Source organism: Rhinoderma darwinii, chromosome 7, assembly GCF_050947455.1.
Source record: "Rhinoderma darwinii isolate aRhiDar2 chromosome 7, aRhiDar2.hap1, whole genome shotgun sequence".
Taxonomy (NCBI): domain Eukaryota; kingdom Metazoa; phylum Chordata; class Amphibia; order Anura; family Rhinodermatidae; genus Rhinoderma; species Rhinoderma darwinii.
In genome coordinates, this window is record NC_134693.1 from 49470616 (window position 1) to 49495169 (window position 24554).

Here is a 24554-nt window from a genome sequence, read left to right on the forward strand (position 1 = left end):
GCACTTACTGAGCGTAGGGACCGCCGCCAAGTTGTACCCCGTCGCCTAGGGCGGGTCGTTGCAAGTAGGCAGGGACAGAGTGGCGGGTAGATTAGGGCTCACTTGTCCGTTTCCCTACCCCCATCATTACATAATCACAAGCCCATATACCTAGTCTACCCTGCTCCCTGACACTACTATGGACCCCCTTGAGACCCTGACCCAGCAAATGCAGGGTCTCTCCCTACAGGCCCTGGCTCAGAGGGTCAACCAGCCTGACGCTACCATGGTAGTGCCCCTCACCACACCTCTTGAACCCCACCTCAAGTTGCCTGACCGGTTCTCAGGGGACCGGAGGACTTTTCTCTCCTTTCGGGAGAGTTGTAGGCTCTACTTCCGCTTAAAGCCTCATTCCTCAGGTTCTGAGAGCCAGCGGGTGGGTATAATTATGTCCCGGCTCCAGGAAGGGCACCAAGAGTGGGCCTTCTCCTTGGCTCCTGACGCCCCTGAACTTTCCTCCGTTGATCGTTTCTTTTCTGCTCTCGGACTCATTTATGACGAGACTGACAGGACTGCCTTTGCCGAGAGTCAGCTGGTGACCTTACGTCAGGGTAAGAGACCTGTTGAGGAGTATTGCTCTGACTTTAGGAAGTGGTGCGTAGCTTCTCGGTGGAATGACCCTGCCTTAAGGTGCCAGTTTAGGTTGGGTCTGTCGAACGCCCTGAAAGACCTGCTAGTTAGCTATCCCTCTTCTGACTCCCTAGACCAGGTTATGGCTTTAGCGGTACGACTTGACCGACGTCTCAGGGAACGACAGCTTGAACGTTTTTGTGTTTTCCCCTCTGACTCCCCCATGATGCCTCCCGAGGTCCCGTTGCTTCGCTCTTTCACGGAAGACTCGGAGGTACCTATGCAACTCGGGGCCTCCGTGTCCCCCCGACAACGTAGAGAGTTCCGCAGGAAGAATGGTCTCTGCTTCTATTGTGGGGATGACAAGCATCAAGTGAACACCTGTCCTAGGCGTAAGAATAAGCAGCCGGAAAACTTCCGCGCCTAAGTGATCATCGGGGAGGTCACTTGTGCGCACAGGTATTTCCCGTAAATATGAAACGTAATAAAATTTTGCTTCCCTTTTCAGGTCTCTTTTGGTGGTAGTTCTGCTACCGGCAGTGCCTTCGTGGATTCAGGGTCTTCTGCTAATATCATGTCTGTGGAATTTGCTATGTCTCTAGCTATGCCTTTGATTGATTTGCCTAAACCTGTCTCGGTAGTGGGTATCGACTCCACTCCTCTTGCTAATGGTTATTTTACTCAACATACCCCTGTTTTCGATCTCCTTGTTGGCTCCATGCATTTGGAGCAGTGCTCTGTACTGTTGATGCAGGGATTATCTTCCGATTTGGTTTTAGGCCTTCCCTGGTTGCAGTTGCATAATCCCACGTTTGACTGGAATACTGGGGAGCTTACCAAATGGGGTAATGAATGCTTGACGTCATGTTTTTCTGTTAATTCTATTTCTCCCCCTGAGGAGGTGAACACGCTACCTGAGTTTGTTCAGGACTTCGCTGATGTTTTCTCTAAGGAGGCCTCCGAAGTGTTACCTCCTCATAGAGAATACGATTGCGCTATTGAATTGGTACGAGGAGCTAAGCTCCCTAAGGGTAGGATATTTAATCTTTCTTGTCCCGAACGTGAAGCCATGAGAGAGTATATCCAGGAATGCCTGGCCAAGGGCTTCTTCTTCGTAGGGAAGAAGGATGGTGGTCTTAGGCCATGCATTGACTACCGTAACTTGAATAAGGTCACTGTAAGGAACCAGTATCCCCTTCCTTTGATTCCTGACCTCTTTAATCAGGTTCAGGGGGCCCAATGGTTCTCTAAGTTTGATCTACGGGGGGCGTATAACCTTATCCGCATCAAAGAGGGGGATGAGTGGAAGACTGCGTTTAACACGCCCGAAGGTCATTTCGAATACCTCGTCATGCCCTTTGGGTTGTGTAATGTTCCTGCGGTCTTCCAGAATTTCATAAATGAGATTTTGAGAGATTACCTGGGGGTATTTCTTGTAGTGTACCTTGATGACATACTGGTGTTTTCCAAGGACTGGTCCTCCCACATTGAGCATGTCAGGAAGGTGCTCCAGGTCCTTCGGGAAAACAAACTGTTTGCTAAGACCGAAAAATGTGTGTTTGGGGTGCAAGAGATACAATTTCTGGGTCAAATCCTCAATCCTCATGAATTCCGCATGGACCCCGCCAAGGTCCAGGCTGTGGCGGAATGGGTCCAACCACCTCATTGCCAGAAACTATTAGTGGCCTGGGTTGCCTAAAGACGTTAAGGCCTACGTCGCCGCTTGTGAGGTTTGTGCTAGGTCCAAGACTCCCAGGTCCCGACCAGCGGGCTTACTACGTTCTTTGCCCATTCCCCAGAGACCTTGGACCCATATCTCCATGGATTTTATCACCGATTTGCCTCCATCTCAAGGCAAGTCGGTGGTGTGGGTGGTAGTAGACCGCTTCAGTAAGATGTGCCCCTCAAGAAACTACCCAACGCCAAGACGTTAGCTACCTTGTTTGTCAAACACATCCTGCGTCTCCATGGGGTTCCTGTCAATATTGTTTCGGACAGAGGGGTACAATTTGTTTCATTGTTTTGGAGAGCCTTCTGTAAAAAGTTGGAGATTGATCTGTCCTTCTCCTCTGCCTTCCATCCTGAAACTAATGGCCAAACGGAGAGGACTAATCAATCTCTAGAACAATATTTAAGGTGTTTCATCTCTGACTGTCAATATGATTGGGTCTCATTCATTCCCCTCGCCGAATTTTCCCTTAATAACCGGGTCAGTAACTCGTCAGGGGTCTCCCCCTTTTTCTGTAATTTTGGTTTGTTTTTTTTTAAACCTGTTTTTATTGAAAAGTGAGTTTGTTTTATCACATTATGAAGTATACAAAAAAATAAAATAAATGTATAGGACAACAGCGTCCCAATCAATACAACTAAGCACTCGCAGGTGCTGTACAAATCTCAACAATATTGCCATCCTGTTTACTTCACTACCCAAAAGAGGCATAATAAAAAAAATTCACAGATAGTACATCCATTCACTTACATTTTCACAACTGTATAATGTTCGTACAATATGTTTATATGTGAGAGGTCCGGGAGATCCACTACTTTATCCGTCTCATCCCTACCTGTCTATCGTCTCTTCCCTCCCCTCCTCGCATCCACTGCCATCTCTAGTTCCCTCGGGGTGTACGTTGTCTCAGTGCTGTTGCACCATATGTCCCATATTTTATGGAAGTTGTCCGGCCGATCTCTATGTTTAAAAATGATATGTTCATATGATATAGTGGAATTAACCATCTGCTTCCATGCTGCAACCTTAGGAGGTCGGCGATCCATCCATCTCATAGAAATGCCTTTGCGGGCCAAGAAAAGGGTCTCCTGCAGAAATATTTTGGTATGACGGGACCATATGTCCTCCTCCAGTATTCCAAATAGACACAATTCTGGAGTCCCTTCAACAGGAAAAGGTAGCATTAAGTTGAGGAAACCAATAATCTCTGACCAGTAAGAGCGGAGGTGTGGGCACATCCATACCATATGCCAGAAGTCAGCTGGGGCATGTGAACATTTTGGGCAAGCCGGTTCTGGTATGTATTTCATTTGAAATAGGCGCTGAGGCGTCAGAAACGCCTGATGGATATAGTACAGCTGGATGAGCTTATTATTAGCAGCAGGTGACACATGTAAGTGTGATTGTAGTAGGTCTTCAATGGAGTCCTCCGTCAAAGAAGGGATTAGTTGAGACCACCTGGAAATAATCGGCAGTGGAGTCGCATTAGCCTTCTGTTCAATCAAGTGAGCGTAAATAGTAGAGATCAGACCTCTGGGGGCCTGTGACCGGACCACCCCGATGAGTGGGTAGGAGGAGATGGGTTGACGCTGTCTCGGGAACTGCTCAGCAAGGAGGTGACGCATCTGCAGATATCTGAAGAAATGTTGTCGAGGAAGCCGAAATTTTTCTTGCATTTGTTCGAAAGACAGAAGGATATTATTTTCATACACGTCTCCGAGCACTGTGACACCTGCATCAATCCAGTATGCGGCATCTGGGAACTTTACCAAGGATTCCAACACCGTGTTATGCCACAGAGGAGTTTCCGCGGGGATGTCTGAAGAACTCGAGATAGTCATAGCCACTTTCCAGACTTCCCTTGCCACTCGACAGACAGGCAGTAAAGAGGATCTGGCACGTCCTGATGGAACAACACCGGCCACAATGACTTATGTGCAGAATAGTCCAGTAACATACCCTCAAGGCCCGGGGGGCGTTTGGCTTGCGTCCAGGTGCCTAGGTGTTTGAGTTGGCCGGCCAGATAGTATAGATAAATGTCTGGGAGAGCAATACCAGCCATCTCCTTCGGTCTTTGTAGCTTCTGTAAGGCCAGTTTTGACCTAGACCTTCCCCATATAAAGGAAACGATGAGGGACTCCAGTTGCCGGAAGAAGGACTTTGGTATAGGAGTGAATATATGTTGTAGAATATAAAGACTCTTAGGAAGTATCACCATTTTAATCAGATTAATTCGTCCCATGACCGACAATGGGAGGGCCGCCCATATCTTAAACTTTTCTCTGGCAATGGATAATAGCGGATACACATTGAGTTGTAGGGAGAGTGCCGCCTTTCTGGTAATGAGTATACCCAGGTATTTAAATTGGTCAACTACAGCAAGTCCTTCTCTCGTGGAGCCCGCCGACTGTGTTTCCCCTGGCTGTAAAAACAAGATGGTCGATTTGGACCAGTTAATGCGAAGTCCAGAGTAATCTCCAAAGGTGTTGATAAGATGCATCATTCTCGGGAGGGAAGACTGTATCTGTGAAACAAATAACATAATATCATCTGCGTACAGTGCAATACGGTCCTCACCCGTCTTGTTTGGGACCCCTTTTACTTCCGGGTCTGATCTGATGAGTATTGCCAATGGTTCCATTGCCAGTGCAAAGAGCAGGGGTGACAGGGGGCAGCCCTGCCTAGTTCCCCTACCTAGGTCAAAGGAGGTAGATGTGAGGCCATTCAACGCTATATTAGCCCTGGGATGCTTGTAAATTATCTGTATCCATGACACAAATGCAGGGCCAAATCCAAAACTAGACAGAACACTAGCTAAGTAGGTCCATTCCACAGAGTCGAAAGCCTTAGCCGCATCCAAGGAGGCCAGGGCCCAGTCATTTTTGTTACGCTCGCCTATCTGCGCCACCGTCTGGACTCTCCTCAGGTTATCAGACGTACTCCTCCCAGGGATGAACCCTAATTGATCCAGGTGAATAATATCAGAGATGACGGAGTTTAGTCTAAGTGCCAGTACTTTAGTCAGCAGTTTGTAATCTGTGTTGAGCAGAGAGATGGGCCTGTAAGATCCGCAATCCATTGGTGTTTTATCCGGCTTCAGAAGTACAATTATAGTCGCATCATACATTGAGGCTGGCAGAGTCCCTTTTCCAAAGGAGGCATTCAGTATTTCTAGTAATTGTGGTAGGAGTTGCTCCTGATATTTGGTGTATACCTCCAGGGGGAGTCCATCAGGGCCCGAGGCCTTGCCCTTTGCCATGGTGGTCAAAGCTTCCAATAGTTCAGGTAGCGTAATAGGGGCTTCCATAAACTCTCTCTGTGACTCCGTTAGTTGTGGAATATCCATGTCCAACAGGTAATCCCTGATGTTCTGTGGAGACACCTGTATTTTAGATTCGTAGAGTTCTTTGTAGAATTCAGCGAAACGAGACATAATCCGCTCATTGTCGTGTACCACTTCCCCTGTCGCGAAAAGAAATCGCAATATTGCTGGTGAGGTCGAATTACTATGAATCATGTGTGCCAGCAGACTGCTGGATTGATTACCCAGTTCAAAGTATTTCTGGTTGGAGAAGAATATGCGACGCTTCGTTTTTTCCTGAAGGAGATGAACATATTCCCTGCCTCTCTGTAGCCACGTCTGTTGGTTTAACGGAGTGGGGTCCTCTATGAATGCGGCTTCCAAAGTTGTACATTCAGCTGCCAGCCGCTGTTCCACCCCAGAGGCCTGCCTTTTGTGGTAGGAGATCGAGGACTGCAAACATCCACGCAGGTATGCTTTCAGTGCGTCCCATAAGGCTGAGTGGTTGTCAAAGGGAAGATTTTCTGCAAAGAACACTGTCAGTTGATGCGGTCCTGATCCCCAAATACTTTAAGCCAGAATGGATGCACCTTCCTGGGGCCCTCTATATAGGTGATGGGGTCGTAGATTGAGCTTTACTATTATAGGCGAGTGATCTGACATTGCTCTGGGTAAATGAGAGATAAGTTCTAGCATGCCGTAAGTTTTGGCGTTACTACACACATAATCAATCCTGGATAGCGAGTTTCTCCCAGGTGTGAAGCATGTGTATTCGCGGCCATTGGGATGGCGCTGTCTCCACATATCTATCCAACCCATCTCCCCCAAGAATCCAGCCAGCGGAGTAGACCCGGGTAGATGCCCAGTGACCGGTCCAGGATAAAACTTGTCTGTGGAAGGATCTAGAAGAAGGTTAAAGTCTCCCATACATATCACCCCAGCTGCCGGAAATTGGGATGCAAATTTAGCCGCCTCATATAACACATTCATGGAGGCCGGAGGAGGAAGATAAAGCCCAATCAGTACGAACTGCTGACCTTCAATCCATGCATGCACGAAAATTGACCTGCACTCCTTGTCCGTCTGCACCACACCCGGTTCCCATCTGAGCGATCTATGTATCAAAATGGAAACCCCTCTAGAATATGTACTGTGCGTAGAATGGGCCGACCACTGAATCCATGTTCTATTTAAGCAGCTGGCGGTAGATTGTATAAGATGTGTTTCTTGAAGGCATATTATCTGCGGACCTTGCTGCCGGATAAATGAAAAAGTCAGGTTCCTCTTATGGGAGTCTCCCAGACCCCTCACATTCACAGAAAGAATAGATAATGTCATAATACTTCAATTGCTAAGAATATACCAGTAAGAGAACAATGATAAATGCTTTCAGTTGAGATATGCAGTAAAACAGTCAGGTTATCAGCAATAACAAATATAGAACAACCAATGCTATGCACTGATTGCTACGCTTTTTTATTATCACAAAAGTGATAATTGAGGCAAAACGTGGGATCACCTATATATCAGATGACTAATACAGGTTAGCAAGAACAAAGGAAAAAGAAGGAAGCACAATTGAGGTAAAAGGAAACGGCGTTGTGATTCCCAATTTCGCGGGTAATTGTCCGCTAACTACAAACATTGCATACTGTTTCTCTAGAAAAGATAAGCCAGCTTCCACCCGCCCATTATGCAAATTATCAGCTTAACTTGAGAGGCCATGTGTACAGAGAGTAATACCCTTTATAGTCATCTGCCTTACATCGCCCATTACATCAATATAATAATAAACAACGGTATTACTACATGTTCCGCAATTCTTCTCTCAGAACTTTGCATATAAGAAATTACAAGAATGATATAAGGCAGAACTTGCATGAGAACACCATTTCAGGATAAGATAGACTAATACTCATCTGGACATCCAAAACGAGATCCCGTGCAGGAAGGCAGGTGTAACAAAGTGTTCACTGTGAACAGTTCCATATGTTGTTGCAGTCTCCAGTTCTATCTTTGAGGAGAGCGTCCCAGGGAAGACAGCCATTCATCCGCTTCCAACGGTGTGTTGAAGAAAACCGTCTTGTCTTGGTGTATAACTCGCAATCGCGCTGGAAACGCCATTGAATAAAGAATTTGATGATCTCGCAACCGTTTCTTGACTTGTATAAATGAAGCCCTCGTTTTCTGTAATGCCGCAGAAAAATCCGGAAAGAGCAGGATAGTGGTATTCTGGAATCGGATTTCTCCATGCGTACGGGCAGCTTGCAGGATAGCGTCTCGGTCCCGACTGCTGAGAAAGCGTGCTAGCAGGGGTCTCGGTGGGGCGCCAGGCGGCGGTGGTCTGCCAGGTACACGGTGTGCCCTTTCAATGGTATAAGACGGCGATAATACAGCATTCGGTAGAATTTCTTTAAACCAGGTTTCAATAAAGGAACTGGGGTCTCTGCCTTCACAGCGCTCTGGGAGCCCAAGGATCCGTATAGTATTGCGTCTCAGGCGATTTTCCAAGTCGTCTGCTCGCTGTAGCCATTGAGTAGCCACTCTGTCTAGCTGTGCCAGCTTTCCTGTCTGTGGCGCCACTTTATCTTCTAGCCCAGAAATGCGGTCCTCCGTCTCCCTCACCCGGTCCCTTAAGTTCTGCAGGTCCTGTCTGAGGAGACCCATATCCGACTTTACTTCAGCGATCTTTCCTGTCAGGGAAGAGGTGGAGAGCTGTATAGCGTCCAGGAGCCTGGTTGATACCTGTGCCAGCGTTAGTTCTGGCTATGGGGCAGGCTGAGCCTCTGGTTGTGCGCTCTCTGGTGGGGGAGGCGGCAAGGAGGAAGAGGCGTCGGCGCCATCTTGAGGAGCAGCGCGGGCAAACTCCTTCAACTTCTCTGCAGCCATGGAATGCCGTGTACGGTTCATGTTACCCTCTCTATGTCGGCGAGGTCGTCTTCTGGCTCTGTGAGGAATTGTAGCGGTATGTCAGCAGGATAAATGTAGGGAAATCGGGGCCGAAAGCGGAGCTCCTAAATCATGCGGCCGGTCCTGTCGGCAGTTGGCCACGCCCCCCCTGTAATTTTGGGTTTAATCCACGGTTCTCCTCCGTTTCACCTGGTAGTTCCAACAATCCCGAGGTAGAGATCGTTCATCGGGAACTGTGCACAATCTGGGCCCAGGTTCAGAAGAACCTAGAGGCGTCCCAGAGCGTACAAAAACTCAGGCTGATAGAAGACGTTCTGCTAACCCCTTGTTTATGGTCGGGGATCTGGTGTGGTTATCGTCTAGGAACTTGCGCCTTAAGGTCCCGTCCAAGAAGTTTGCTCCCCGGTTTATTGGGCCGTATAAGGTCATTGAAGTCCTCAATCCTGTCTCCTTCCGACTGGAGTTGTCCCCATCTTTTCGAGTACACGACGTGTTTCATGCCTCCCTCCTTAAACGCTGCTCCCCGTCCTTGGCTCCCTCGAGGAAACCTCCTGTTCCCGTTCTCACCCCTGAGGGGGTGGAATTCGAGGTGGCCAAGATTGTGGACAGCAGGATGGTCCAAGGCTCCCTCCAGTACCTGGTCCATTGGAGAGGATACGGGCCTGAAGAGAGGACTTGGGTACCCGCCCGGGATGTTCACGCTGGGGTTTTAGTCAGGAAGTTCCACCTTCGTTTCCCCAATAAACCAGGTCCACTTAGAAAGGGTCCGGTGGCCCCTCATAAAAGGGGGGGGTACTGTAAAGGATCTGCCAGGCACAACTTCTGTGGATACTCCCATAGGTAATCAGTCTGCACCTGAGTCTGTGTCTCTGAGACTGACTCCATCTTACACCACTCAGGATGGCAGGCTTAGGAGTGGGAGAGCCTATCGCAGCCTGGCCAGACGGAGCTAGCTCCCGCCCTCTGTCTATTTATACCTGCCTTTCCTGTTCCTCCTTTGCTTGTGATTCTTCTCGTGTGGTTTCCTGGCCCAGCTACAGCTTCTGACTATTTGATCCTGCTCCATACTGACCCTGGCTTGCTGACTACTCTCCTGCTCTGCGTTTGGTACCTCGTGCACTCCTGGTTTTGACTCGGCTCGTTCACCATTCTTGTTGCTCACGGTGTTGCAGTGGGCAACTGCCCTTTCCCTTTGCTTTGTGTTCCCTTGTCTGTTTGTCTCGTGCACTTACTGAGCGTAGGGACCGCCGCCAAGTTGTACCCCGTCGCCTCGGGCGGGTCGTTGCAAGTAGGCAGGGACAGAGTGGCGGGTAGATGGCGGGTAATGGCGGCTCACTTGTCCGTTTCCCTACCCCCATCATTACAGTATGCTGTAAAAAAAACAAAAAAAAACTCCTTTCACTTATTAATGTAAGACACGAGGTGTGATGAATTAAACCTCCATGTGCCTCACATTAATAGTAATTAACCCCATCATGTACCTTACACATTAACCCATTATGCCTGAGAAACATAATGGGGTTAATTACTATTAATGCGAGGCACAATTCATCATCACACCTCGCACCTCACATCACAAAATGGAAGAACTTTCTTTTTATTACTGTTAGCAAAGTATCGTTTCTGGTATCAAAATCACAATACTACACGAAGTATCGGTATCGAAGTCCAAATTCTGGTATCGTGACATCCCTACATCACAGACGGGATTTTTTACTGTTAGAGTAGTGAGACTATGGAACTCTCTGCCCCAGGATGTTGTGATGGTTGATTCTTTGAACAAGTTCAAGAAGGGCCTGGATGCCTTTCTTGAAAAATATAATATTACAGGTTATTAGTACTAGATTCTGGAGATCCAGGGATTTATTCAGATTGACATATTTGGAGTTGGGGAGGAATTTTTCCCCTAATGAGTAAATTGGCATCAACCTCATGGGGGGTTTTGCCTTCCCCTAGATCAACACGATAGGATTATAGGTTGGACTTAATAGACTTGAGTCTTTTTTTAACCTTATCAACTATGTAACTAGATAAAGAAAAAAAGAATGTGGAAAAAGCGAGGTGTCTGAATAATTTCTGAATCCATTGTATATTTTTTTATGGTTCTCTTTTTTTTTATTTTTAATATACCTGCATATGATGAGTATTGACTAACTACTTAAACAAAAAAGTTTCAAGTCTACGCCACTTCCATAAGTTCATCAGAAATTGCAATAATAAATGCTTTAGGATCTATTCACATCTGTTTCAGAGGCTCCGTAGGGGAGATCCGGTGAGAAATGCTGGACAAAATAGCGCAGCATGCTGCCATATTTTGTTCAGTAAAGCAAAGAGCACTATGACGGAAACCCGACGGAACCAATTAAAATCAATGGCTTCCATTGGGTGCCATCGGTGTCTGTCATGCGACTGATCTGGGATTTCCGGTTTTCGTTGTACCGGTCGTATCATGGAGCAGAACTACGGAAAACCTGAACGCAGATGTGAACAAAGCCTAAGGGCTCGTCCACACGCAGCGGAAATGCTGCATTTTTTTCCCGACCGGAATTGCGGACGGAAAAAACGCAGCAGAATACAGTAGAAGCCTAGTGGGTGAGACTTAACAAATCTCATCCACACGCTGCATAAAAATTCCGACCCGAAATTGACCTGCGGTGCGTGATTTTCAGACCGCAGCATGTCAATTCCTGCTGCGGAAAGTGGCCAGAATTGCTGCGTTTTTCTGAGGAGATATCACCATTTCCCAGCATTGTGAAAAACGCAGCAAAGTACGAAGCATTTTGTGCCGTAAAAACCGCAGGAAATAGTGCGTCTTTGACGCAGCGTAAAGTCTGCAACTTTTAACAGAATTGATATGGTCCGTATGTCGGCCATATTTCCCGGACCGAACACACTGCAGGGAGCCGGGCTCCTAGCATCATAGTTATTTATGACACTAGGTGTCACTGCCTTGCTGCGGGACAACTGCCCCGTACTGTAATCATGTTTTCAGTACAGGACAGTAGTTCCGCAGAGACGCAGTGACACCTAGTGTCATAGATAACTATGATGCTAGGAGCCCGGCTCCCTGCAGTGTGTTCGGTGCCGGGAAATGCGGGATCGATGTACGGACCGTATATCACGGACCAAACACGCTCGTGTGTGAGGCTCCTTACTCGCAAGATAGTAGTACAAAATATTTACAAATGTTCAAATCCTCACTGATTGCACCAGCTTTATTAACTGTTTCAGTCACCTTTTGCACTGCGCTCGGCAAGGAGGCATGGCTTAGTGGAAAAGGGGCGTAAACTAGCAGAAAGAGGCATGGTCTGAAATGTGCCGAAACGCAGCAAAAAACTGCCATAAATTAAGCCAACCAAAGGTTGTACTAGGCAGAAAAAAGTGCCTAACATATCTTGCAAGATGCCTGGTCTAAAGGCCCTTTTACACTGGCCAATTATCGAGCAAACGAGCGTTCACAGAATTTACGATTTCTAAATCTTAGACAGCATTAGTAAATCTGCCCGGTTGTCTCTTGAAAGGGTGAGGGCTGTAATCAAACTACTTCTTCAGGCTCATTTCATACCTGTAAAGTTGTGTTTGGGGCCATCGTTATTTCATTATTCTCTTTGTTATAGCACTGACATGTTCTACTGGTCTTTCGTGGTATACTTTTTTTTTTCCAATGCCAGGAGTATGCAACTGTATCTGTATACTATTGCATACGTCTGGGTCATGCGTTTGGGGTAACGTTTAAAATGGTCTTGCTGCATGCGATGTAAGCCTAGCCCTAGATACATTCACATACATAAATCCCTAAAGAAAAGTAGCAGAATGTACAGATTTTAGTGACAAGAATATATTTTTCTTTTCAGATTTGTACTTGATGCATTGGCCTGATGCTCATATTCCTGGCAAGAATTCCCGGGAGGCAAGAGCAGAGACATGGAAGGCTCTTGAGGATTTATATTACAGAGGTAACATATATTTCTGCTCTTATCACATTGCAATTGACTTGGCTAATGCTGTCAGAGTTTCTGTTCTAGTCATCTGGAACTTTAAAGGGGTTCTGCAGTGTCAAAATCTTCTGACATGTCATAAAGTCATCTCAGAAGATTACAATGCAGTGAGAAGACGCATTGAGTTGGAACCTTTCCAAGCCAAAGACATGCAGCATTGTATGTAGGACTTGAACCCCTTTGTTCAGAGCTCTGGTTAAGTTTCCCAGTGATTCACAATAGTGAGGACGGGTTCACATGAGCGTGTGCGTTTTGCGTGTGCAAAAAACGCAGCGTTTTGCGCGCTCAAAATGTACTTAACAGCTCCGTGTGTCATCACCATATGATGCGTGGCTGCGAGAAATCCGAGTAAATTACATGAAGCCATCAGCTCAATGCATTGGGTAGTTTCATGAATCTATAAGTATGGGTGATGCCAGTATATACAGCATGTGCCAGCTGAGGCCCGTGATTGGCTACAGCGGTCACGTGCTGGTACGGTATGTCATCGCTTCTGTAAACAAAACCGGCAAGGGACCATTGATCCATTAGTGCTGGAGCGGCGGAGGATTTAGCAGGTGAGTTTTATAACATCTGCTGCTCCTAGTTTTATTTTTAACTTTCGGACAACCCCTTTAAATTTTGTCATTTTTTTCAGCGAATTAATAAGAAATAGTTGTTGGGATCATAAATCATCATTCATATCTGTTAAGTAACATTATTACTCCTCTTGTAGAAAGGATATGCAGGGAATGGAAGAAAAAAGAAGAGCTTCAGTTTTGTAGCAAGTAGAAATAATTTGTTATCTCTTCCAGTTATTGCATGTTAAAACAAAATAATTCAGATATAACGAACAAAAGGCTGTTCTATAGAGATAAGAAGTCTTCTACAAATAATACCGTTTGACCAGGGCAACCTCCTGCAATTGTGGTCAATTTATCATTGGCTTCAGGGACGCTGAGAAATGTGGGCGATAGGCATCCTTCACCACTGGACATGCAGAAATTATTATGTGTCTATTTTTCATGTTTGCGGTTTGCCATGGAAAAAAACAGTGATGGTGTATGGCTAAATATTAGCATTCTTGTGCCATGAAGATGTCAACTAAAGGAGGAAATTTTGACACCTGGTTAAACTTGAGGAACTGTGTAACTAAGAATAAAGAAGTGAGAAACCAAAGTGTGTAAAATAGATTACATGAAAATATGGTGTTTATTGTCCGTATATGTTATTAAAAGAGGTTGTCCAGGATTAGAAACAGTGCCACCCTTGTCCATGGGCTATGTCTCGTATTGCAGCTCAGACCCATTCACTTGAATAGGGATGAGCTTCTTTTACCAGACACAGCCCAAGGACAGGAGTGTCACTATGGGAAGAAAATAGTTTTAAATCCTGAATATCCGCTTTAAAGCGGATCTGTCATCTTAAAATGCTAGCCTGTGTAAGTGCAGCATATTACAACTACAAGTCCGTAGGAAAAATTGTGTGCCATCAGGCTAAGGGTATGTTCACACGCTGAGTTAAAAACGTCTGAAAATACGGAGCTGTTTTCAAGGGAAAACAGCTCCTGATTTTCAGACGTTTTTCGTTGCATTTTTTACGGACGTTTTTGGAGCTGTTTTCAACAGAGTCTATGAAAAACGGCTCCAAAAACATCCCAAGAAGTGACCTGCACTTTTTTTTTGCGCCCACTTTCTTACATGGCCGTTTTGAAAAACGGCCGTGTAGAAAAACGCCCAATCGGAACAGAACAACGTTTTTCCCATTGAAATCAATGAGCAGATGTTTATCATAAGCTGGCGTTATATGCAGACGACCTCTTATCATTCATCACTAATCCTGTTATTTCCTTCCCGGTGCTTATTCGGGAATTTGAGGAGTTCCGAAGGGTTAGTAATTTTTAAGGTCAATTACACAAAGACGGAAGCGCTAAATGTATCTCTTCCACTGGAGTCGGTTGATCTTCTAAGATCATCCTTCTCTTTCAAATGGCAAGCGACATCTATCAAATACTTGGAGGTTCAGATTCCTGGCACTCTGGCGGATCTGTACTCCCTTAATTATCCTCCCTTAATGCAACGTACGCTGAAAGATCTACAATCCTATGACAGAGCACAATTGTCATGGTTTGGACGTATCAATGCCATCAAAATGGATATCCTCCCTTGTATCTATTTCAGGCAATCCCTGTTATGGTTCCTAGGGCATATCTTAAGACGTTGGAGGCAGCATTTCGTAAGTTCGTCTGGGGCACTCTGAGGCCTCGCATCAGTATGAGCTCACTGTCTCGCCCTAAACTGAAAGGGGTAGTGGGACTCCCAGATTTGGGGCTGTACCACCAAGCTGTTGTTCTTTCTAGAGTGATAGATTGGTTTCATAATGGCACCAATAAACAATGGGTGGGGATTGAGAGGTCCTTGGTGGCGCTCTCTCTGAGATCGCTGCCGTGGATCCTGCCGGATCATCGACCAGCCCTCTCGACCTCTCCTATGCTTACCCATCACTTTCTCACTCTCTGGGACAGATCGATGGTTCGGAAGGGGCTTTCCCATAGACCAGGACTTCTTAGCCCTCTGTTTGATAACTCCGAGTTTCCACCGGCTGTTCACAAAGCTACCTTTTTGAGCTGGACCGCTTCGGAGGATACTAGGCTGTGTCAGGTGATGTCGGATGGGGGTCGCCTCCCTCCGTTACATATGTTGAGAGAGACCTGCCCGGAGAGGACTCTTTCATGGTTGGAATATGCACAATTGTCTACCTTTCTACACTCGGCCTTGCCGGATGGTATGTGCATCTCCACGACCACGTCCTTTGAATCGTTGTTGCTTTTACAAGAGCCACCTACTCGTGTGATCTCCAAGATGTATGCCATCCTATTGGAGACTTCTGTCAATCAGCCCCCTGCATATGTTAGCGCATGGGAAGAGGACCTAGGTTTCTCCATATCTTTGCTTGATTGGGACAGGGTTTTCCTCCTGACCCATAAAATGCCAATGGCTTGCCACGCTCAGGAGAAAATTTTTAAAATATTGACCAGATGGTACCGTTGCCCACAGATTTTGCATAAAATGTACCCAGAAGTGTCAGATGTCTGTTGGCGGTGTGGCAACGAGACTGGCACGATGTTGCACATTTGGTGGTCATGCCCAGTGTTGCAGACTTTTTGGAAAGCGGTGTTTGATATCTATGCATTGATGGAGTGTGCTCCTATCATACCCACTCCTCAGATGGCTCTGCTATCCTTGATTCCGGGTCCTCTGTCAGGCATAAAAAAGGGCCTACTCAGGCATTTTCTGACAGCAGCACGGACAGTTATTCCTAGACACTGGAGGACCTCTGCTGTGCCTACGATTGGTGAATGGGTTGCGGAAATGGACCTACTGTGTAGAATGGAGTCTCTTCTTGCAGAAGACAGAGGCTGCTATGACGCGGTTCTTTCCCTGTGGAACACATGGTCATCCTTCAAATCTGGTCCTCATTTCGCAGACTGGCTGAGCTAGAGAATTCCACACGGTGGTCTGGATAGCCAGGTCCTGTTTGGGCTTCATCGGAAATAGCGGCGGTTCAATATTCCTCTTGTGGTAATGTCTCTGCTCCTAGCATTCATTAATATTCCTCATCTTCCTTCCCTTGCTCTTCTTTTGTCCGTCTTGTCCTTCCTTTCTTTTTGTCTTCTTTTGGTTTGTCTCAATCTTTCCTCTTCTTACCTGTTCAGGGAGGGGTTGGTCACTTTTCACAATGTGTTTCCAGTCAGGAATTATGTGCCTTGCAAATATAGAGGGGCATTCTCTACCTCATATGCCATGGGCCCGACTGTATATTTTTCTAAATGCAGGTGACAACCGCCCCGGAGTAACAAGGATATTGATGTACATAAGCGTTCGCTTCTATCTATATGATATGATATGTTTTCATATGATATGTTATGATCGATTACGAAAGCATTCACGCATTCTGTTCTTGTTCTTGTGTGTTTGTAAATTTTACAATAAAAATCCAAATTATGAAAAAAAAAAAGAAATCAATGGGCAGATGTTTAGAGGCGTTCTGCTTCCGATTTTTCGGCCATTTTTCGGGCGTTTACGTCAGGAGCGCTGAAAGTATACACCGGACTCCTAGTTATAAGTCCGGTGTACTCATGGGAGGAGCGCTCCCCCTGCCTCCCTCCGCTCCTCTCTGCGGTTACTGATATGCTGCTGTGTATGTGTGCAAACTTCTGTTGTATTCTTTCAGCGCTACGATCAGGGTAAGGCCACATTGTGCGGCGCTGATACGGTCACGATGCAGCCAACAACCATGCTGGCACCATGTTCAGCGCGGCTCTCAAATACCCTATTAATGGCCGCTCATTATTGCGGGTAAAACGGCCCTTTACCTTCAAAACCATGCGCCCATAAAGGCTGTATTAATTAATGGCCGCCAGATTTTACAGATAAAGGGACATTTTACCCACAATAACGCGCAGCGCTTAACAGGGTGTTTGACAGCCGCACCAAACATGGTGCCGGCGCGGTTGTTGGCCGTGTCGTGACCGGATCAGGGCTGCTCCGAGTGGCCTCACCCTTAGGCCTCATTTACACGAGCGTGTGCGTGCGCAAAAGGCACTTGACAGCTCCGTGTGTCATCCGTGTATGATGCGCGGCTGCGTGATTTTCGCGCAGCCGCCATCATAGAGATGAGACTAGTCGACGTCCGTCACTGTCCAGGGTGCTGAAAGAGCTAACTGATCGGCAGTAAATCTTTCAGCACCCTCGACAGTGAATTCCGATCACAATATACACCAACCTGTGAATAAAAAAAAGACGTTCATACTTACCATGAACTTCCTGCTTCCTCCAGTCCGGTCTCCCGGCCGTTACCTTGGTGACGCGTCCCTCTCTTGTCATCCGGCCCCACCTCCCAGGATGACGCGGCAGTCCATGTGACCGCTGCAGCCTGTGATTGGCTGCAGCCTGTGCTTGGCCTGTGATTGGCTGCAGCTGTCACTTGGACTGGATTGTCATCCCGGGAGGTCAGACTGGAGGAAGAAGCCGGGAGTTAGCGGTAAGTCAGAACTTCTGTTTTTTTTTTTACACGTACATGTATATTGTGATCGGAAGTCACTGTTCAGGGTGCTGAACCAGTTTAACTCTTTCAGCACCGTGGACAGTGACTGTCTCCTGACGTCGCGTACCGGAAAATTTTTTGCCGGGTTCGGTCAAAACTAGTTCGGCCGAACCCGGTGAAGTTCGGTGCGCTCATCTCTAATTTGACACTCAGTTTGGATGTTTGTAAACAGAAAAGCACTTGGTGCTTTTCTGTTTACATTCATCCTTTTGACAGCTCTTGCGCGAATCACGCAGTTTGCACGGAAGTGCTTCCGTGCGGCATGCGTGGTTTTCACGCACCCATTGACTTCAATGGGTGCGTGATGCGCGAAAAACGCACGATTATAGAACATGTCGTGAGTTTTACGCAAAGCACTCACGCTGCGCAAAAATCACGCATTGTCTGCACTGCCCCATAGAGTAATATAGGTGCGTACGACACGCGTGAAAAGCACGTGCGTCGCACTCGCGTATATTACGCTCGTGTAAATGAGGCCTTAGTTAAATGCTGCAACATTTTTGGGGTAGCATATTAATTTGACCGTTCAGCTTTAAAGAGAATGCATCAGATAGTGAAACATTTTATTTTGTTATAATAAAAATGTTTAATTCTATTTTCCCTACATAATTATGGGGGCAGCCATCTTCCCTGAGTAGCTGCTCTGCTCTCTTAACGACGTTCAGAAATATGCTTTAAGGCCTTGTTCACACAGCGCAGATTTGCTGCAGATTTTGCCACTATTTTTTAAGCCAAACCAGGAACGGAACATGAATAGAAGAAATATTTGAAGGAAGGTCTAAGGCCCCATGCACACGACCGTGATTTTCATTCGTAATTGCGTAATCTGTAATTACGTATAAAAGTGCGGACCCATTAATTTCTTATGGCCACAGACACCTTTCCATATATTTACCGATGTGTGTCCAGGTCGTAGAAATTATCTGCAAAATATAGAACGTGTCCTATTCTTGTCTGCATTTGCGTCACGGATTCGCCTATAGAAGTCTATGAGCACTTCCGCAATTGCGGATGGCTACAAATGTGTATCTGTAGCCGTCGAATCTGTATTTGTGGACAGTGAAAACTATTACGGTCGTGTGCACGAAGCCTTATAGGTCTGCTCTCCTGAATCCAATTCTGGTTTTGGTTTAAAAAAAATGCATCCAAAATCCGCAGCAAATCTGCACTGTGTGAACAAGGCCTAAAGCACAAACCTTGATCAAAGGGAACCTGTAGATTGGAGATTACTTTTATGGGAGATTCTAGGCATGCTCTGTCACTGTGCAGGAATGAGGGAGCAGGGGAGCTTGCACCATAACCTATGGTATGATACTGTGTTATCTGCCTCCAGCTGTATGATGCAGGTGTGTATTATGAGGCTCAGTGGCCAGAATGAAAACTGCAAGATTACAAGATTTTTTAAATATACATATTGACATTGAAACTAAAAATAAAACAATCACCAAAAATTCTTAAAAACGTAATATAAACAAAGGTAATTTGCTGACACATTCCATTGAAAACATTGAAATTTAAACCAGGAATCTTCAACTTTACCATTGAAGGGGAATTCCTATCATAACATATCATAACGTATTGCTAGGATATGCCATCACTTCCTGATCAGCGGGGTCCAACTGCCAGGACCTCCACCAATCCTTGAATGAAATAGCCGTAACGCTAGTAAAGCACTGCTGCACAGATTTTCCCTGTACAGTGGCGCTCCTTTTCACCCACCGTGCAGGGAACTGCAACACGGCTTTAGTCACTTGCGATTCCATGCACAGCTGGTGGATGAGATCGTTGCTGTGCAGAGAAAAGCCAAAGGGGCTTTTGTCCCTTTGTCCAGGCAATTGCACAGGCGCAGGGCTTGTGATAGTTCGGGCTTGTCCACACGTAACGAAATTGCTTCAGAAAATTTCTGCAGCGTTTCCGCTAAAACTTGCACACAATCCGGTGCAGAATAACTGCACCATTTCCTGCATTTTGTACTGCAAAAAATGGTGCGTATTCTGCTGCGTTTTTTTCAAGTCTGTGGGATGGTGACATCTCTGCAAAACGCAGGAATTCAGTCCACTTTCCGCAGCAGGAATTGACACCTGCGGAACGGAAAAAACCGCACCGCAGGTGAATTTCAGGATGGAAATTTTACACAGCATGTGGATGGGATTTGTTAAATCTCACCCACTTTGCTGCTACTGTATTCCCCTTGTATTTTCCGTCCGCAATGCCGGAAAATACGCAGCACTTCCCGTGAGTGTGGATGAGCCCTTACAGTTCAGTTATCCGAGCTCTGTCTTCTAACCAGCTGTGCACCTGTGTTATCATCAATGAAGGTTTTCATTTAGTGACTGCCGAGATCTTGAAAACCACGAGGAATTGATATAGTAAGTATATTGAAAAATGTTCTAACTTTTTATCATACAAAGAATAAGCTATATTTGCTGAAACTGTAATATCACTTTAAAAGAGAATCATGGCCTGGATTGGTGGTGTGGGTCTAAACTCATGGACACACAATTTCGATAGAATATTTCGGAAATTTGCTGTATTCCCCTAGTCATACTGCAGTAAAAAATGTATTCTTTTTAGATTGTGTACAATAAGAAACCCTCCACTAAACCGAGAAATGTGAGGGTTAGAGATGATGACATATTTCAGACTATATGTGGAGAAGAGAAAATAAAGATCAAAATCTATGAAATAGAAATGTATGTAGGTCAGAAGCAGACTAGACACCGATGTGGGGCGTGAAATTTAGTAGCAATAAAGAAACTCCTGGTCAACATAAGAGTTTTAAAATACTTTCTATGTGGTTTAAGATAAGAGGAACCTATATAAGATTTGTATACAAATTGCAGGCATCATTACTGTTTAACTCCTTAACCCCTTAGAGACAGCTAATTTTTATTTTTTCATTTTTGTTTTTTCATTGTCGCATTCCAGGAGCTATACATTTTTATTTTTCCTTAAAAATGTTAACTTTGTTTTGCGGGTCAATATAATTACAACAATACAAAATGTATGTTTATTTTTTCGATGGAGCGGTGGGAGGGATTGCTTTTTGTGGGGATGAGCTGTTTTTATTGGTACCATTTTGGGGGTACATACGACTTATTGCTGACTTTTTTTTTATAAAAATTTTTTTTTTTTTTTTAAAAGCGATTTTCAATGCAGTTTTTGGCTCATATTTTTTTTTATCCGAACACAGAAGTGGACATAAAAGAAAGGAGATGCATCTGTATGTTTTTTTTATACTTTTCCTTCCTTGTAGATTCACTTCTGACTTTGGCTCAAAAACCAAGCCGAAAACTGCATCAAAACTGTGTGTGTGTTTGATCCTGGTCTAAAAGACAGCAAATCTGGCATTCAGAATTTTATTTCTCCTTCTGCATTTACTTGGCAGGATAAGTAGCGTGATATGTTAAATTAATATTCCAGACTTTTACAGATGCGGCGATAGATATTATGTCTACATTTTTTATTGCTTACATTATTTTTTATGGGAAAAGTTTTTATTTTTATTTTTTGTAAATTGTATTCTGGATCGCTTATGCAATACGCTGCAGTATTTATGAATTACAGTGTTTTGCCTTTATCTGTTCTCTAAAATTATGGCCTTATTCAAAAGGCCATGTTCGGTATGTGAGATACGGACAGTATGTCGGCCGAATTTCTTGGACCGAACACAGTTCAGGTAGTCGTACTCCTAGCATCATAGTTATATATGATGCTAGGTGTCCCTGCCTCCCAGCGGGAATACGGTCCCATGTTGTAATCCTGCTTTCAATACGGGACTGTAGTACCGCGGGGAGGCATAGACTCACAGCACCATTGATGACTAATACTAGGAGTACGGCTCCCTGGACCGTGTTTGATCCAGGATAATTGCGGCCGACATGCTGTCCGTATCCCACATACCGAACACGGCAGTGTGAATAAGTCCTAAGAATTGCTTGTTAATGACAGAAGGCATGGATGCCTTCATTAGAAATCCGACTGCAACGGCAATTGATCAGGAAAGTGAGGTGTAAATTGGGGGACAGAGAGGCCCACTCCCTCTGTCTAACCGCTCAGATGCTGTGGTTGCTATTGACCACGACACTGGAGGGTTTAAATGGCCGGGATTAAGGTTATATCTAATCCCGGCCATTGCAGGTGAGTCTCAGCTGTATGAAACAGCTGGCACCTACCACGTATGCGATATTGGAGTAGCGCACATGCCACGTACATGGTGCGCACATACATCAGGCATACTGTTTATTTGCTGGATGGAATAGCGTTGTAGACTATGATATTCAAACCAGAGCCATCCAGTAAATAAACGTATGCATTAAACATTAAAGTTTTTTTAACATACCGTAGTAGCCTATGGGTGATGAAGGCCACTATATGTCATTCGTCACAGGCATCTGTTTAACATATAGGTCTTGGACTTTTCAAAAGCTTTTGATAACATATCCATTAAATGGATGTCATTATAGTCTGTGGGTGACGGATGCGTTAAACGGATATCTAACACTGGCATTGATTACCCTCAGGCTAGGATGGGATACATTTAACGGATATGTCTTGAAAAGGGACATGAGAGTACATGATATACGTATATGGTATACGCTAAACGGATGCCATTATAGTCTGTGGGTGTCAGATGCCACTGTTAGGCAGCCGTCACAGCCTCCATTTGATGTATACGTTGTGAACTTTTACTAGCGTATACATCAAACAGGGACCATTAAATGTAGTTTGAAAAGAGCATTACTGTACCCCGTTGCCACTGGAGTGATCAGTGAAAGCCAGCATGAAATAAAGACCGTGATGTTACCAGATGTAACACAACGTGTCACACTGTAAGGATATGTTCACACATTTAGGATTTGCCATATGCAAATCTAACATGCATTTTTAAAAGAATCTGCAGCAGAAATCCGAGGCTGACACTAATATCTGCTGCGAAAGTGCCAGCAGAATCCACAAGAGGAATGATCATGAGCTCTAGGGCATTTTTTTTCAATTCATTTGAATAGAAAAGTTTAAAATCCTCTAGGTACTCTAAGGATGTCCACTTCCATCGATTAGCTGCCTCTTCAAATGCTTAAAACAGATAGGGCTCTGGTGTCTTTCGTTTCAGGTAGGTGGGAAGTGTTAGGCTCTATTCACACCAGCTTCATGGCTTCCATTTATAACTGTGCCATGACAGCTATGCGGGATCGGTTCTCAAATGGATACCGTAAATTCCCGACAGACCCCATTGACTTCTATGGGGTCAGTCTGGGTTCTGTCAGGGTTCTGGTACTTTTGACGGGAAGCGTATCACTGCAGACTAATCTTGCCATCAGCTATAACAGAAAAGAGGACCTAAACCCTGATTGAACTTCTGACCGCAAATGTGAACAGTATCTTACTTAATAGCCCTATAGTATTCAGTAGTCAAGAAATCTGCTGGAAATGAGGGACACTGCCTGAAATTACCTCGTATTCTTATTTTTTTTTAAAGGTACTTCATTAAGACCACATATCAAACCACAGTACAAAATGGGGAAGTACAAAACAATATTACATACAGCAAATAGTACAGCAGTACCGAGTGTACAAGGGCAATTTTAAACAAAAACGTACAGATATATTCCTTCACATATCAGTAAGTGTATAATCAAAAACAACATTTCCATATCAGAAGAAAATGTAGATTTTTTTTTTGGTGAGGACCAGTCAATAGCAGCAGTTAACAGGGGTGGGGGACCGCAGAGAGACATCAGCCAATTCCAGACCCAAGCAATCTGAGCAATAGCAAACTATGAGCTAGTATGAGGGTTGGCTATCCAAGAGCTCAACACTTTCAGAAATTTATCAGGGCACCGACGTGGTTCATAAGTGAGTTTAAAGAGTAGCAAGGTAGAGTTAACCAGCGTAATCCATGCTGACAATGTAGGAACCTTTGGATGTTTCCAATTCAGGAGTATAGTCCTTTTAGCATAGAACAATAAGAGTGTCATGACAGATCTAACAGAAACAGTAGGTATAAGGTCCTCTACCAATAATAAAAGACATTCTGGGATCAAGTATACAAGGGAGTCCTACTTTAAGCTCAAGAAATTCTAATACCTCAGCCCAGAAAGTATAAGTAATTGGAGACACTCCCAGAACATGTGTAGGAAGGAGCCATCAGCTCCGTGGCACCGTGAACAGACAGGAGTAGGTATACATCCCATTCTAAATAATTTGACATGGGTGTAGTAAATTTGGTAGAAAAATTTCAATTGTATGAGCTGGTCCCTTGTAGATATTAAGGGGCCTGTTAAAGCAGATAGCATTTTCTTATGATCGTCTACAGAGGGAGGAGTCTGAGACCAACGATCCAAGGCTCTATCAAGTTTATTGGAAGATACAGTTAACAACTGCCTATAAAGTGTGGACAATGGTTTTGCCAATGTCTCCTGTGTCATCCAATCCTCCACCGGGGATGTATATAGTCTGACATTATATCCTGCAAACTGCGACCAGAAGGCATGTCTAAGCTGGAAACAGCGGACCCTGAGATGAGTCGGGATTTGGTGTTTGGACCGAAGTTGCGCAAAAGTAGCTATTTTATCATCCTCTACTACATCCACTAAAGTTAATATACCCAGGGTAGCCCACTCACTAGGGTTAGGGAGACCCCTCAACTGTGACAGAAGCAGCTTATACCAGAGTGGCGTTCTAGGTGACCAGGACACCTCTTCGGAGTCAAAGAGCAACGAAGATCTTTGCCAGACCTTCAGAGTTTTCATTGGAATTGTGGGGGCTGTCTATATATAGAGTTCACCAGGGCTTTATAGGAACCGAGAAGTGAAGCTTCCAGCTCCGTACAGGGATTAAAGTGTCTATTGGTGAACCACCACCAAACATACACCAGTTGGCATGCAAGAAAGTAGAGGGATAAATTCGGGAGGGCCAGTCC

The 24554-nt window shown here is 45.1% G+C and overlaps 1 protein-coding gene across 3 annotated transcripts in view; it reads left to right on the forward strand.

Annotated features, from left to right (window-relative positions):
* LOC142657867 (glyoxal reductase-like) overlaps window positions 1-24554 on the forward strand; it is a 141699-nt gene that overhangs the window by 37098 nt on the left and 80047 nt on the right. For all 3 annotated transcript variants that reach the window (XM_075833352.1, XM_075833354.1, XM_075833353.1), the window contains one exon: window positions 12404-12505. In XM_075833352.1, the coding sequence (XP_075689467.1) occupies window positions 12404-12505 (102 nt within the window). The remainder of the gene's footprint in view (window positions 1-12403; window positions 12506-24554) is intronic.